Source organism: Danio aesculapii, chromosome 5, assembly GCF_903798145.1.
Source record: "Danio aesculapii chromosome 5, fDanAes4.1, whole genome shotgun sequence".
NCBI classification, from domain to species: Eukaryota; Metazoa; Chordata; class Actinopteri; order Cypriniformes; family Danionidae; genus Danio; species Danio aesculapii.
Genome location: NC_079439.1, coordinates 40827418 through 40843496, shown reverse-complemented (window position 1 = coordinate 40843496; position 16079 = coordinate 40827418). Strand labels below are relative to the sequence as shown.

The 16079-nt window shown below is 36.9% G+C and overlaps 1 protein-coding gene across 2 annotated transcripts in view; it reads right to left on the bottom strand.

The window, feature by feature from the left end:
- rtkna (rhotekin a) overlaps window positions 1-12656 on the bottom strand; it is a 164949-nt gene extending 152293 nt beyond the window's left edge. Inside the window, exon 1 of one of the 2 annotated variants that reach the window (XM_056458194.1) lies at window positions 12310-12656. In XM_056458194.1, the coding sequence (XP_056314169.1) occupies window positions 12310-12420 (111 nt within the window). In that variant the 5' untranslated portion in view covers window positions 12421-12656. The remainder of the gene's footprint in view (window positions 1-12309) is intronic. The other variant, XM_056458191.1, reaches the window with a different exon arrangement.
- Between the last annotated feature and the right edge of the window lie 3423 nt (window positions 12657-16079).

Here is a 16079-nt window from a genome sequence, read left to right as displayed (position 1 = left end):
CTCGGACTGTTTCCAATATCTAACGTGTGGTTAAAAAACCTTTTAACATGCACCTTAGGAATTGTATTTATTCTTGACCAATGTCTGTGTTCCTGACATAATTCTAAGCAACTTTTTAAAATAACTGCATATGTTATCCTGTCACCCGTTCATGCCTTTGTGTCATATTAAATCACTCAATTTCCTTTGGCTTAATCCCTGATTTATGAGGGGTCGCCACAGCGGAATGAACCACCAATTACATGCCTGAAAATAAAAATACGTAATGTTATGTAAAATGTAATGTGTGTATTTATATAGTGCATTTATTGTGTTTGGCCATACACCCAAAGCGCTTCACAATCATGAGAGGGATCTCTCCACACACCCACCAGTGTGCAGCATCCACTTGGATGATGCGATGGCAGCCACAGGACAACAGCTCCAGTGCGCTCACCACACACCAGCTATTGGTGAAATGGAGAGACAGTGATACAGCCAATTTGGTAGATGGGGATGGTTGGTAGGCCATGATGGGTAAGGGCCAATGAAGGGAGTTTGGCCAGGACACCGGGATTCCACCCCTACTCTTTACAAGAAGTGCCATGGGATTTTTAATGACCACAGAAAGTCAGGACCTCACTGACAGATAGTGTTCCCTTCACTCTACTAGGGCATCAGACTCACACAGGTTGAGCGCCCCCTGCTGGCCTCACTAACACCACTTCCAACAGCAACCGAGTTTTCCTATGTGGTCTCCCACCAATGTACTGATCAGACTCAGCACTGCCTAGCTTCAGCGAGTAACCGGTTTTAGGCTGCAGGGTGATATGGCTGTAGCCTAAATAAAAATATTCCTGTATTCAAGAGATACAAGGTAAGACGATGTATGTCAGAAATGCACAAAAACAAAATACACATTTTTTTATACATTTATATATTCACTGATATGTGCATTGTAGAAATGTGACTAACACAGAAAAATAACGCTACAAATCCTGTTTTATTATTATCAACCAAATTTTCACTGGAATGTCTTACAACACTCCCTCTTAAGGTCTTTACACAATCACAGGATGTCGTTCTCATTAATAGAGGTTTCTGCCAATATGTTTCTTGGTTTCTGGCTTTAAAAAAAAACTTCTCCGCAAAACAAACAAGGAAGACTTAAAAAAGAAAAATCAATGAAGCGGAAAAAAAGCGGTCGTCACTGAAACTCAAACATCCTCTCTCCTTTATATACAGATTTCAAACAAGGCTCAATACACCTCTTCCCAGCTCTCACAGTTCAAGAGTGCCTGGCATGCTAACTAAAAAGAGCGAGGCTCGTATGACATCAGAGCGTGGACGATTATCCTCCTCTCCGGTTCCTTTTAACAGGGCTTTCTGCCAGGGACCAAGAGAAGCCTTCGTTAAATCCGAAAGCATGTGCTCCTGTTTGGGCCCCAGCGTTGAAAGATCTCCCATTGTTCTCTAGAGCCTGGCGTTTCTGCTAACATGCTGAAGGGGAAGTTTTTGCATTTCTTCGTGATATCAACTCCTTTCTACCTTACGGCATGAGCTGCTTCATTCTGAACACAGTGAAAGGCAATGAGAGCAATGTGTGTCTTTATGAGTCTCAGGGGATTGAAATATATGTGTGGAATTACTTTAAACCTTGAGTTAAAGATACAAGTATAAGAATAATCTGTGAATCTGATAATAATCTGAGAAATTCTTTATCATAAAATAGCAGGTACACAACTGTGAGTTTGTTTTGAAAGGCATCTGATCCTTTTCTGACCAACACTGCATTGTTTTAATCAAAATAGTAAGAGTAATATTATGCTATAATATTATGATTCAAAATAAATGTAGTTATTTCTTGTCATGCCAAATTAAATGATCTGAATAATTGCCCCAGTCTCCAGTATATGATGGCTGAGAAAGCTTAACAAGCTGCAATTTAAGAAAACACATGCAATTACATAAACACCAGCAAATTGAGAAAAGATCTTCATCCATTCGACAGCACACATGCTGCAAATCCTCACAATGCAAAACATTTTTAAAAAAATGCGCTGCATTTTCTCACAACACTTCTAAGAAGAACAGAACACAAGGAAATGTTTGAAGGGGACCCAAAAACGTGAGAGAAGCTGCTGTGCCGTAACTATAGCTGTGTCCGAAATTGCTTCCATATTATATAGTACACTAAAAACAGTGTGCAAGCCGAGTAGTCCGAATCCATAGAATTCGAAAAACAGTGGCTGTTTCTCAATATGTGTTCTTCAGTGATCTTGCGTCCTCATGTTCTCGTGTAACGTCATCATCAACTGCCAAAGTTCAGTAGGGCTGCAACACAAATTGATTAAATCGATAAAAATCGATAACCAAAAGCGTTGGCAACGAATTTCATAATGGATTCATTGTGTCGCCCGACACGGAGATGTTTGATTATTTAAAAAATGCTTTAGTTCAGTGCGGAGCAGACTGAACACAGTCTCTCTCGTGCACTGATGCAGAGTTCGGCACCTCATAGACATGGTTGAGGAGGAAGGGAGTTTAACAGTAGAGTAAATCACTACAGAATCCTACCTTTGTTTCGTTTTGAAGTGAGGACCATAAAGTCCCTGGTGCTGGTGTTTAATTTGTTATACAGCTTGACAAGCATGGAAGTTAGCGTTAGCTCGTTTACCGAGCGACAACTGAAACATTCTAACTGAGCATTGGCGCGTTGTCTGCCACTGAGCCAGAGAAAGACTTGTCATTTTATCACAATTTTGCAGCGTTTTAACCGCCTAATGCTTGTTTTATGTTTTAGACATGTAAATACACACAAGTGCTAGTGAAACAATACATTTAGAGTTTGTAAAACACAAAAGGAAGTCTAGCAGTCAAACACAAATGATGACAAAATGGTGAGTTCCATTCATACTTTTACTATTTACAATGCACTTTTCTAATGGTCGCATAATACGTTTAAAATCACATGCAGTACCAGTACCTACTGAGTAGTAGGCCATTTCGGACACAGCCTATTGCTCAGTGAAGTTGTAGGTGAGTTTTTTGTTTGTTTCAAGAGTTCACACTTAGCTGATGATTGATTATAAGCAAGATTGGCATGCTGTCCTGGGAGAGGTCAAAAAGTCCTTGAGCCCCGGGCTCGTCCCCTGTTTGTAGGGCGAGAGGGGAGCTTTGAGCTCAGGTAGATTTGACAACTCCCCCTTTTTGATAAGAGCTGATGACTTAATTGATTGCTATGAAGAGATATGCTGCTTCATGAGAGTTTGACTGTAGTGCTAAATTTAGATTGATCAATACACTTGTAGTGCATGTTTTTGGAATGTGGGAGGAAACCGGAGAACCCGGGGAAACCCACGCAAGCATGGGAAGAACATGCAAACTTCGCACAGAAACGACACCCGGCCTGTTAAAGGACTAGAACCGGCGATGTTCTTGCTGTGAGGCAACAGTGCTAACTACTGGGCCACCATGCTGCCCTATGAAGGGAAAGGTGGAGGAGTAGGGGTGGATTCTTCAAATCGCAGATGACTGTAGTGAGAAACCCTGGCTCTTTATAGTTGGTTAGGGATCGTCTGATTGGTGGATCATACATAGTTAATGCAGAACCAGCCGTGTTCAATCATAATCATGTGATCCTCTCGAAAAATTGTTTATAAATAAACTTCATTTATTTTAACATCCTTGCATCCTTAACATCCTTCTTTGATTTCCTTGTCTTTTCTATTTTATTAGCCTAAATAACCATAACCTAAATAGCCGGGTCCGTCATGTTTTAGGGTCTCCTTGAAACATTTCCGTTGTGTTCTGTGCTATCTGAAATTGTTCGTAATTTTCGTAAATTGTTTGTGTTGTGTGAAAATATAGCACTTTTTTTTTTTAAATGCAGCACGTGTTCTGCCAAACTGATGAAGATCTTTTCTCAATTTGCTGGAGTTTTTTGTAATTGCATGTGTTTTCTTAAATTGCAGCACGTTAAGCTCTCCTGGCCACCGTACCAGTAGCTATGTTTCCATCCAGTACTTTTGAATAGCACATAAAATTGCTTAATGTAAAGACAAGATGTGCATGGATTTTGAAAACAAGCATATGCATGCAACTGAGAAGGATAAATGTTTTATCCAATAAAAAATAGAATGGAAACACATTTATCAAATATTGATTTTGTTTTAATAGATTATGTGATCATTTGTCAAATGTTTTATGCAAAATTCCAGATTTTCCCACAAATGTAGTTCTCATCTTTTGATGGAAACATAACTAGTGTTACATAATTCTTCATAAATCAAAATATGCTCATTTGCTGCCTTGAAAATTTGTCAATGTTGAAAACAGTTGTGCCACTTAATGTTTTTTAACTGTAATGCTTTCCCCCCGAATGATTATTTGACCAACATAATGTTTAAAAAAACATCAATTATTTTAAATAGACATATTGTGTTGACATTATAATATCTACTTTCACTTATCAATTTAATGGGTCCTTGCTGAATAAAAACATTAAAAATTTTACTGACCCCAAACCTTCAAACTGTAGTGCATGTCTACAATGCATATCTTCCCTTCCCTGAGGGACTGGTAGTGTGCATATGGCCAAATACTCAAAACATACACAAGAGAGCCTGTCAATGGAGAAAACATCACCAAAAAACATCAGTCTGGAAAACTAGCAACTGTAAAAACAAGCACATTGGCTGCTGGAGTAACTGTACATAAGCAGATGTGCACAGCAACAAAGTACATATTATTGCATGTAAATACTTTTTTCAGATATTTTAACTTTTACAGGTGAGAATATTTTTGTTGACTTAAATTTTTTAGCGTTTGTCTAGATCAGTGTTCTTCAACCACGTTCCTGGAGGACCACCAGCACTCCAAGAATGTGGTTTGGAAACACTGGTCTAGATGCTTTCCTTACTGTCTGCAAGTGTAAAGAAAGAAAAACACAAAAAATTAACCAAAAAAACAATTGAATGAATCTTTCCCTTTGAACTTATAAACATGAAAATAGAAAATAGATTTAAATTATTCTACAAAACTATTAACTGAACTTAACAGAAATCTTGAGAAGCTCACCCGAACAACACGGTATTATTTATTTAATTACACATCATAAACACTGTTAAGTTCTATTTTTAATGATGTTGTGCAAAGAATTGGATGAATGTAATCCTATACTAATTAATATGGCTCTTTAAAATATCATTATTGTGAAAAGGAACAAATGTTGGCATCACACTGACAGGTAGCTTTCATTTTACCTAGAAACTGCAGTGAAAAATGCTATTTCACAAAAATGTATGAAGCATGTTGCATGTAAGAACCCCATTTTCAAAGCATTTGCCTCAGATGTGTGTACATTTACATGATTTATGAAGATTCTTCCTATTGTAAAGGCATGCACTAGCGTGAAACCCCCGTCACCAATCCATCCTACAGTGTAAGCGGAGCAGCAACAGAATGCTAGCCGAGATGTGTGAAAACATTCGTAATACAACTACTTTGAAAATCGTGCAGTCTGAACTCGGCGGGTTCATTACATCAGTTGTTCTAATGACAAAATTCATGTCACACACACACTAAACGCAAACCCGTATGTATGTTTAAAAACTGAACTATACTTTGGGCTTATGGGAACCATATTTGTTTGTTTATTAATTGCCACATCTGCAACTGTGATTGCAGATTTCATGGCATGATTAATACAGATAAAAACATATTACATAATAATAATAACAAATTCATAATTCAATAAGAGAAGATGGATGGATGGATGGATGGATGAACGGATAGACGGATGGATAAATATAACATTAAATACACTAGATATGATTTTTAGTTCGATATGTCATAACTTAAAATGTTTCCTGGAGAGATACAGTACATGTCTAAAAACATCTATCAAAGGGCTTTAAGTATAGAAATCTTGTCTATTATATTCATTCATTCATTTTCTTTTCAGCTTAGTCCCTTTATTAATCGGGGGTCACCGCAGCGGAATGAACCGCCTACTTATCCAGCATATGTTTTACGCAGTGGATGCCCTTCCAGCTGCAACCCATCTCTGGGAAACATCCATACACACTCACTCACACACTACAGACAATTTAGCCCTCCCAATTCACCTGTCCTGCATGTCTTTGGACTGTGGGGGAAACCAGAGCACCCAGAGGAAACCCACACGAACTCAGGAAGAACATGCAAACTCCACACAGAAACGACAACTGACCCAGCCGAGGCTCGAACCAGCGACCTTCTTGCTGTGAGGCGACAGCACTACCTACTGCGCCACTGCATCGGCTTGTCTATTATTATTCATCATTTCATGATGAAAGAGGCTTGACCGTAGTTACAGTACGTGTTGGTGGTGCTTCAACGTTCAATAAATACAAATGATTTAACACAGAATGACTAAAGTGGCATCTGGTGTAAACACTTTTGTCATGCATGGTCTCAAAAATTAAATTAGTTTTATGGAAACTAAATGTAGGTAAAACATTTTTTTACACCAGAATCAATAATGAGCAAAGGTCTTGAAGAATCCAGAATGAATGAAGCAGAATTCCGCTAGAAGAAGCAGTTGATGTGGGTGGATGGGTGTGTCTGCTGGTGTTTAACCTACATCACTTATAACTTCCTTCAAGGAAATCTATATGTGGCTGAATCCCTCAGCGGGCAAACACTGTGGTTTTAATGGACCATGTTGTAAGCACACCAAAAAGGAAAAGGCTAACTAGACAAATCTAAAAATGACAGTGTGATTTAGATGACATCCCAAGAAAAAAAAAAATATTATACAGCAATAACTTCAGTTTGCAATTAAAGTAAAAGTGCACTGTAAAGGTTTAACTCTAGTTGCAGACTTGGCATTAAACAAAGGCATTACACAAGATCTGTGAGCCAATTTTTCCATTACTGCTTTAAAGACTTAACTGATCCCACAATCTTCCTTCCCTTGATCGCTCAATTTAATTGCTTCACCTGAACCTTCACACACACACACACACACACTGCAACAGTACAACACTGCAAACTGGGCCACTATATTATTGTAAAGTCCAGTCAGCTCACCTGTCTCTGCATGCATGCAAAGGTAAAGAGATCTCATTAAAAAGACTTTCATTAGGCCATATTGATTTCCAATCAGGAGCTACGGTGAAGACATCAAACAGCAGAATACTTCTCCCCCAGTCTAAGGGGTGATATAATGTCAGTGGGGAACTGCACGTCTTAAAGGCTTTTCACCAAGCACACAAAGACCTGAGCGAAATCCCATGCATCTTGAATGAGGGACTGAATTAGAAACATGCTTAAATGATACTGATAGCGGCTAGCAGACAAATCTTATTGATGATGGAGAAATGCAAACTCTCATTACAGCAGTGCAAGAATTAAACAGATGTGTGTCTAATATAAAAGTATATATATTTATTCTATTTTTATTTTTTCCCTTTTAATTAGCGATCATTTGATGCGCTTTGCTCCACTCTCTCTCTGCCTGTCTGCCTGTTTGGCTTTCAACCATAGTAGTAACGGACTGAACACGGAGACTGGACAGCCTAATTTAACCCAATGTATGAAGTTGTCGACGTGCATCACAGGAGATTTTTATGGACACTTTTCACTTTTCTGGGTATCTCAGCGTCGAAAGTCACCATAAAACTGAAACATTTTTTAATTGTTTAGTTACATCAAATTAAATTCGCTTCATGTATAGGCATCAGGAATATATCTTCTTGCCATAGATCTTATTGGTGTGGTTTTACTTTTTTTTAAAGCTCTTCATGGACTCTCTAATGATTAAAATACCCTCGTATTAATTGCTGAAAGAACCGCCAACTTATCCAGCATATGTTTTACACAGCGGATGCCCTTCCAGCTGCAACCCATCACTGGGAAACATCCATACACACTCATTCACACACATACACTATGGACAATTTAGCTTACTTTATTACAATTTAGCTTACATACCTGAGCTTTAAAGGTATAATTTATACTTCTAGATATTTATTGGGGCCCCCAGATTTCCTGGGGCCCTAAGCTGCCGCTTACCTCGCTTATTGGTTAAATCCGCCCCTGGTGGTAATTTTTTGTGTGTGTTGCAAAGATAATATATAAAAACTATAACATAGATATTAAAATCTTTCAAGAAATTAAGATACTGATAACCATCTGAACCACTCAATGCCAACTCCATGCCCACTCCGTTCTCCACAACATCCTATCCGTAGGTTTGTTTTCAAAACATATTGTAGTTTGTGACCACACTTGGCATATTTTTATGATATATATTTTGCAACAGTACTTCCAGCACATTAGACGCAATGCTTGGTTAAATGTGCTTGTTGTGCATATGCATACACTCACAGAAATACACTCTCAGGTACACAAGCTGTCACTGGGGTGGTACATTTTCAAAAGGTACACATTTGTACTTAAAGGGTCCATATTGGTACATTAAAAGTATATATTAGTACCTAATTTTAAGAGAAACACTTTTGTACTTTTTAGGTACTAATATTTACCCTTAAGGTACTAATTTGTACCTTTTGAAAAGGTACCACCGCAGTGACAGCTCTATTTCTGAGAGCATACAATGGTATTTAATCATTTAAGAGTCCATGAAAAGCTTATAAAATCAAAAACCACACCAATAAGGCAAGACGATATATTTCTGATGCCTATACAACCGTGACAATATTGTGTTTCCATCACCCAGTGCATTGTAAAGTATGAAAAATGAGTGAAGAACATTTTTTTAATCCTTTAATTTGCAAAAAACACTTTTACACTCACTTGAGGTCATTTTGGATTGTGCGAAAAAGGGTTCATGCGAATTAACAACTTCTTTACAGTTGTTTATTACCAATACTAGTCAGCTGCTCTAATGACTTAATGGAATACTTAATGGATACTTTCTCATTTTTAAACCATAAGATTCACGTTAGGATGGAAACCTAGCTTATGATGGAAAAAGGGAGCATGTCTGATCATTTTGTAATTTGCATATTTGCATCTAAAGACATCCCATCCTGCTTTTTGTTCATTTAGATGTCTTTGGTCCGTGATGTAGTCAGAATTCTTATTCTTTAATAAGAATTATTCTTTCAGCCTAGACATCAAAACTGTGGTTTGGTGTGAGAGGATGCTGGTGCAACCTGGCTGCCGCTTCTCTGCCAGATTATGCAGATTAATAAGAATAATAATTCTTATTATTATTAGAATTCACTAAAACTTAAAAAGTTCATTTGGAAATTGACCGATTACATTTTCAAACTATCTATCCTTTGGTACACACCAAAATTAAGATGGCAGCAGTCATGTTTATTCAAATGAAAAGCAGTAAAAGAGCAATAGCAAGTCTTTTTTTAAGTAACCAAACATTCTAAGTGCAAACACAGTCTTAATCAAATGAACCACTAGCTGTGACACAGTCTTCTGTTGTTGAATCAGAACAAAATCAGTCTATAATTTAAGATGCTGCTCTGAAAGGCAACTCTACTTCCTTCTCAACATGGAAATAAATCCTTGAGCTCAACTAAAGTGTAAACATATAGTCTCCACATCAGACTGAAGACCGTGATTCCAAGCCAAACAAGGAATCCAGGCTCCGCCACTGGGATTCTCCGCATCCAACAGCCACACTCTGAACCAACCGTGCTTCTTTCCATCTCACCGCAGCAGGCTACGTATAAAAATAATTAGGGGTTAGGCAGAGTTCTCTTTTAACTCAACCTACTCTGGGATAATCATATACAGATGCCATAGAGTGCTTTTCCCCTAAAAGAATGCAAATGATCTACTGCAGTGTCTGATAAGATCATGTACACTGGGGGTCAATAACAAACACGCATGTGTGTACAGAGGGTCAATGACAAAAAAATGCAAGTGAGAAATCATATAAAGTAGAGATATGTAGTATCAAACACCCAAGTCTTTGAAGCAGGCGTCACAGTGGTGCAGTGGGTAGCACAATCGCCTCACAGCAAGAAGGTTGTTAGTTCGAGGCTAGGTCAGTTGGCATTTCTATGTGAAGTTCTCCCCATGTTGGCATGGGTTTCCTCCGGGTGCTCCAGTTTCCCCCACAGTCCAAAAACATGTGGTATAGGTGAATTGAATAAGCTAAATTGGCTGTAGTGTATGTGTATGAATGCAAGAGTGTATGGGTGTTTCCCAGTGTTGGGTTGTGGCTGGAAGGTCATTCGCTGTGTAAAAAAAACATATGCTGGATAAGTTGGTGGTTCATTCTGCTGTGGCGACCCCAGGGACAAATTAATAAATTAAATGAATGAATAAATTATGAGGCAGAGTAACCATTAAGTGAGATGTAAGCCAACATAATCTCACGGCAATGCGTCGTTTTGATTTAGTGGCTAATTGGTATGAATTTGTACGATCTCATTTGTACAAATTAGTACGCTTTGCTCATCCCCCAATGATGGTTGGGTTAAGGGGCGGGGTTGGGTGCCACGCCTCCTTTTTAAAATCTTACATTTTCGTACGACTGAACTTTCGTACCACTGAACGCGCTGGGCAATAAACATTCACATTCAGAACCTATAATTGATCATTTCTAGGTCATTTTTTTCAATTACTTTCTCTACTGTGTGTGGAGTCACATGACCCCGCGTTATTAAGGTGGATTTATACTTCTGCGTCGAGCGCACATATGGACCACAGCCTTTTCGTAGTCGCATACCTGCTCACCTCTCAAAAAATATAACTACACGTTGATGAAAAACATTGAAAAGAAATAATTTTGTTTACAAAAGTGCAAGTTATTTATTTTTACTTTTATAGGTAAAAAGTGACTGTTGGTTTTAGGCAATGTGTGTTTTAATATCAGTTGTTCAGCGTAGCTGTTCAATAAATAATGACATTTATTATCATTTCCTTTTTAAAATCAAGTAATGCACCCTTCATTCAGAAATCTCTTACTTGTAATATGTCAGCATATTTACTCTACAAAACTTGTCAATAAACTGTGAGGCCAAAAGAAATGTAAAAAAATAAATAAAATAATCATTTATTAATTGTAATTGAGTTAAATTATTCATTTAATCAAGATTTAGATTTTAGGCCAAATTGCCCAGCCATATTTGCCACTAAACTGACAAATCATAAAGAAGTTGCGTTTCCTTTTGAGATCAGGCTGCGTAACCATATAATTATCACACAACTTTAATACAAGTGACTATGTGTCATATTTTTTTCATAAGTTTTCATAAAGATCATTAATGTAAAACAGGATCTATGATATATACATAATTTACGTACATACAATACATGTATGAGACAGTCAAAGACTCTTTCAAGCATCAAAAAAGATGAATAAAGGCTTTATTTATTTATTTTTTATATTTTCTGAGCAAATTGTGCCATGATTAAAAAAAAAAACATTAAAATGACATTCAGAGTAAGAATATAAAACAGTGTCAAGCTTATTTAGAAGTCATTTGATGAAACATTAAAACACTATTAAGGATCTAGACCCATGACATCGCCATGCTTTACCACAATCCTTTAAACAGACAGGCTTTACAAATTTTCAGCAGTGTTTTACATTATTCCACCCACGTTCAGACACTTTAATTCCACAAAATCTTTTGAAACATTAGAGCAGGCATTTTTCTTGCTTTTAAATATCTTTATAAAATTACTTTTGTAAGCTTCATCTCTTTGACCAAAAATATATTAGATTTATATGTAATTATTGGATCTTTAATTATTCATACAAGTATATATGTATTTTAAACAATAAATAGTTAAAACTTTTAAGAAATGCATTTACAAAGATTTGCCAAACTACTAGTTTCAAGTGATTTTCAGCCGCTTAAAGCCTACAATAAACCTTGTAAACACAAAGCATCACGTCATTCAAGCATTACAGCATTTATTCTGTTTGAAAGAAACACGTCCCGTTACCTTGTATAAACTACTCCTATGTCAACGCCCACAACTATATATATATATATATATATATATATATATATATATATATATATATATATATATATATATATATATATATATATATATGTGTGTGTGTGTGTGTGTGTGTGTGTGTGTGTGTGTTCTTTTTCAGATTAATTAATGCATCCTCATCGACTACTGCCCTTGGTAAATTGCACTATTGCTTATAGTTTATTGTAGGCCAAAAAAAATTACTTTAAAATAGACATATAAGACGAACCCTTCCACTGTTAAGTTACAGCGTAAACTTACAATGTAAACATAGGATACGACCGACTTTCACCCAAACACATGTACGAAGTCCAGCAGAGCCTCTGGACAGTGCTCAGATCAGAAGGGGGTTTCATTTACCTGCGGGGTCTCCATGAAAACACTCTGTCTGAACTTCCCCCGGCGGATCTCCATCTCCAGCGCGGAGCCTCGAGCTACGGTCGCCCTCGATGTCTGATTTCGGCAAAACATCCGTGACTTTTGCGTTGACCCTTCACTCCAAAACAGCGTTGATCCTCCTCGCAGACCAGAGACCGATGCGCAGTTCGGTTTGGAGACGCTCCACGTTGCAGCGGATCACAGCCACAGTCACGTTCATATAAGTCAAATGATGTCCACCCGGTTACTGTCGCTTAAAAACTACAACGGATGGTCGCAAACAGCACACTTTATGTGCTGCTCTCACTACTGTAATCTCTCATCAACAAAAGCGTGTGATTGAATCCCCAGAGCAGATGAGAGTCTGGGGTACTTTCTGAGATTGTGTGTCAGGTAAAAGAGCGTCCTCTGGCGGCAGAGAAGTGGTATAATAACAAAACAAAAACTCGGGTTTGTGTACGGTTCGGCAGTCAGTCAAAGTGCCTTCTGGGAGATTTGAAGGGAGATAAAGCTGGGAATAATTCATATCTCACATGTGTACAGTGTTAGGGAGTAGCGGTAGCTATATAAATAGCTCAGCTAGCTTAGCTACATTTTTTCAGTAATTTGACAGCAGCACAGCTACTTATGATACAATGTAACTTTTCCAGTAGCTACATTTAAGAGGATTAACTTGACAACAGTTACATTCCATTCAGCGATCCTGCAACAGCACAAGAGTAGGCCTACATACAGTATTAATACAACCGTCTATTGGAAAATCACACTTCTCATTGTTTTACATTTATTTGTTTGTTTGTTTGTTTGTTACTAATGTTTCATTTATTCATTCATTTTCCTTCGTCCCTATACTTTCCTTCGTCCTTTAGTCCCTATCAGGGGCGTCGCTAGACCCAATTCACTGGGGCACGTGCCCCAGTGAAAATCTCCAGTGCCCCAGTAAATGCATTGAGATATGATTTACTTCATATGCAAGTGTATTTATTAAGAGTGGTAATTCCGAAATAAAGACGTTATTCTCTAAGTGCAACCGAACCAACGCTGGTGAAAGCAATGTGTTTAACCAAAAAGCAAACTGACGCATCTCCGCGTGTGCGCAAAGAACAGGCGCGCCTCTTGCAGGCGCTGCTCTGAGAGTCCCCTATATTCATCAGGGGTCGCCACAACGGAATAAACTGCCAATTTACCCAGCATATGTTTTACACAGCGGATGCCCTTCCAGCTGCAACCCAGTACTGGGAAACACCCATACACTCTCACATTCACACTCATACACTACAACATGTCTTTGGACTGTGTGGGAAACCGGAACACCCGGAGGAAATCCACAACACAGGGAGAACATGCAAACTCCACACAGAATGCCAACTGACCCAGCCGAGGCTCGAACCAGCGACCTTCTTGCTGTGAGGCAACAGTGCTAGCCACTGAGCTACCGTGTCTGCCTAATGTTTTGTAAATGATATTTTTCAAGTAACAACGGATGAAATTCAATCCATAAAGTCACGATAGGTTTAGTTAATGCTAATGTAGTTATTTGCCAACATGAACTAACAATAAACAATACTTGTACAGCATTCATTAACATTTACTAATGCTTTATTAAAATCCAAATCCATGCTTGTTAGTTGTTAATGCACCGTGAGTTAGCATGAACTACGAACAACCTTATTTCCGTTAACTAATGTAAACAAAGATGAATAAATACTTCAATAAACTTATTGTAAATTTTTTTAATGTTGGTAAATACATTGACTGATACAGTGTTGTTAAAGTGTTACCAAGTATTGAGGTCTTTAATCAAATCACAAAGCTACCTTTGTTGCAGTTTTGTTCTTTGACTACTTAAAACTGACATTTATATTTTTGTAATATGCCTTTAGCTTCAATGTAACTACATTTTTAGTAATGTAGTAAAGCTAGCTAATTTTTTAGAAGTGTAGTTTGTCAATAATTTAGCTACTTTTCCTGATGAGTAGCTTGTAGCTTAGCTTATGAAGCTACAGTTTATCGCTTGCTAATACAGGGCCTGGATTAACAGTTAACACCAGTCAAGCTAATCGGGATGGTTTGGTATCCCAGCCAATAGTCATAGCTGATTTTGAAGGGGGTGTGACCACTTTTTTTAACTGTTCATGCTGGTGAGAGACCAGGTAAAAAAATCTGAACACCAGCTTGACTAATTTAGACAATCTGACTCTGAGAGATCAGTTGAAACCAGCTGAACTAGTTTAACCAGGCTGTGAGACCAGCTAAACCAGTCTGATCAGCTACTTCTTTAAACTTTTTTTATTCATTTATTAAGTTTATTTTTTTAATGAATACGAGAAAAATAACATCACTGCATTGTACAGAAAATACAATAACAAAAAATTAGGAAAGAAGAGAAAAAAAACTTTCCAAAGCCTCAATCATTAAGAAAAAAAATAATCATAAGCTTTAAGAAACTTACTTGTCTTATTATTAATAAGCTTAAGAGATTGAATATTGAACAAAATTTCAGCAAGAAAAGTATTAAATGTAGGTATTGTTTTTAGGAACTTATTTTTGTGTGTAAAACAATTTACAGTGTAAGACAAAAAATTAACAATAAGATTGAGAGCATGATCATTACCAGAGAAATACAGAAATATATCTTTTATAGACACATTTAAATCATATTTAAATAAGGACGATAAATAAAAAATAATGTTCCAAAGAAGTTTTACCTGAATGCAACTACAGAATTAGTGAAATAAAGTTTCTTTGTGTATACTGCAGAAGGTACACAAATTAGATATATCAAAATAATTAGCAATTTGGAAATTTGTAGGAGATACATTATGCAAAATCTTAAAATGTATCTCTTTATTTTGTTGGATATGCTGAACTTTTCAGGTAATAACCATGTTCTCTTTCATTTGCTGTCAGTAAAATTGGTCCAGAAAAATGAACATCTTGAGGAGGTATACAGAGTAATGTAACAATCATCTGACATGTCTGTTGTCACATTTTTTTATCAAAAAAGATCCCAAAAAAGTTTAGGCATAATTGTTTTCCTCTCATTAAAGTAAAGAAACATTTGAAATAAATGCACATAACTTGGTGACAAACTCTTTATAACACAATTGAAGGTTTGGCTGGCAGAGGGAAATTACACAATGTCATCAATTCCTCATATTCCAGAATATTGCCATCATTTTTAAATAAGTCCAAAACAAAAACAATTCCTCTGCTATAACCAACTTAAAATTCTTGAAGGAATGATGTCAGAAATTAAAGCACAATATCTTAAATTGTAATTAAGATGTACCATTTCTCCATAAATCAGGAGAAACTAAATCAGACAGTTTGCTGTTTACTCAAAAAGAAAATACATATAAATGTGCCAAGTCATTTATTTATTATGTATTTTCTGATTTGAGACAATAGCTTGCTCAGAAATCTGGGATAGTTTTAGTGTTTACAAAACAAACTTATCTGCAGAAACACTACATTGTTTTAGCAAACTGCAATGGCAAAACTACAGTCCTTTTGTTGTATTCATCAGTTAGGTTACAAAATGTAGGCAGTTGTTTCTTAACTCAATATAGCAAAAGTCAAAACATGTTATGTCAAGCAGCAGAAATAACTAAAATTAAAACAGCTCATGCAGATCCTAAAACACTTCATAAACATTTTTAAAAAGTTAAATTTTATTTTCAGTAATTTATAATAGTAAAAACACAAACAAAAGCAGTTCACCAGATTTCAGGAACTGTTTTAAATATTGA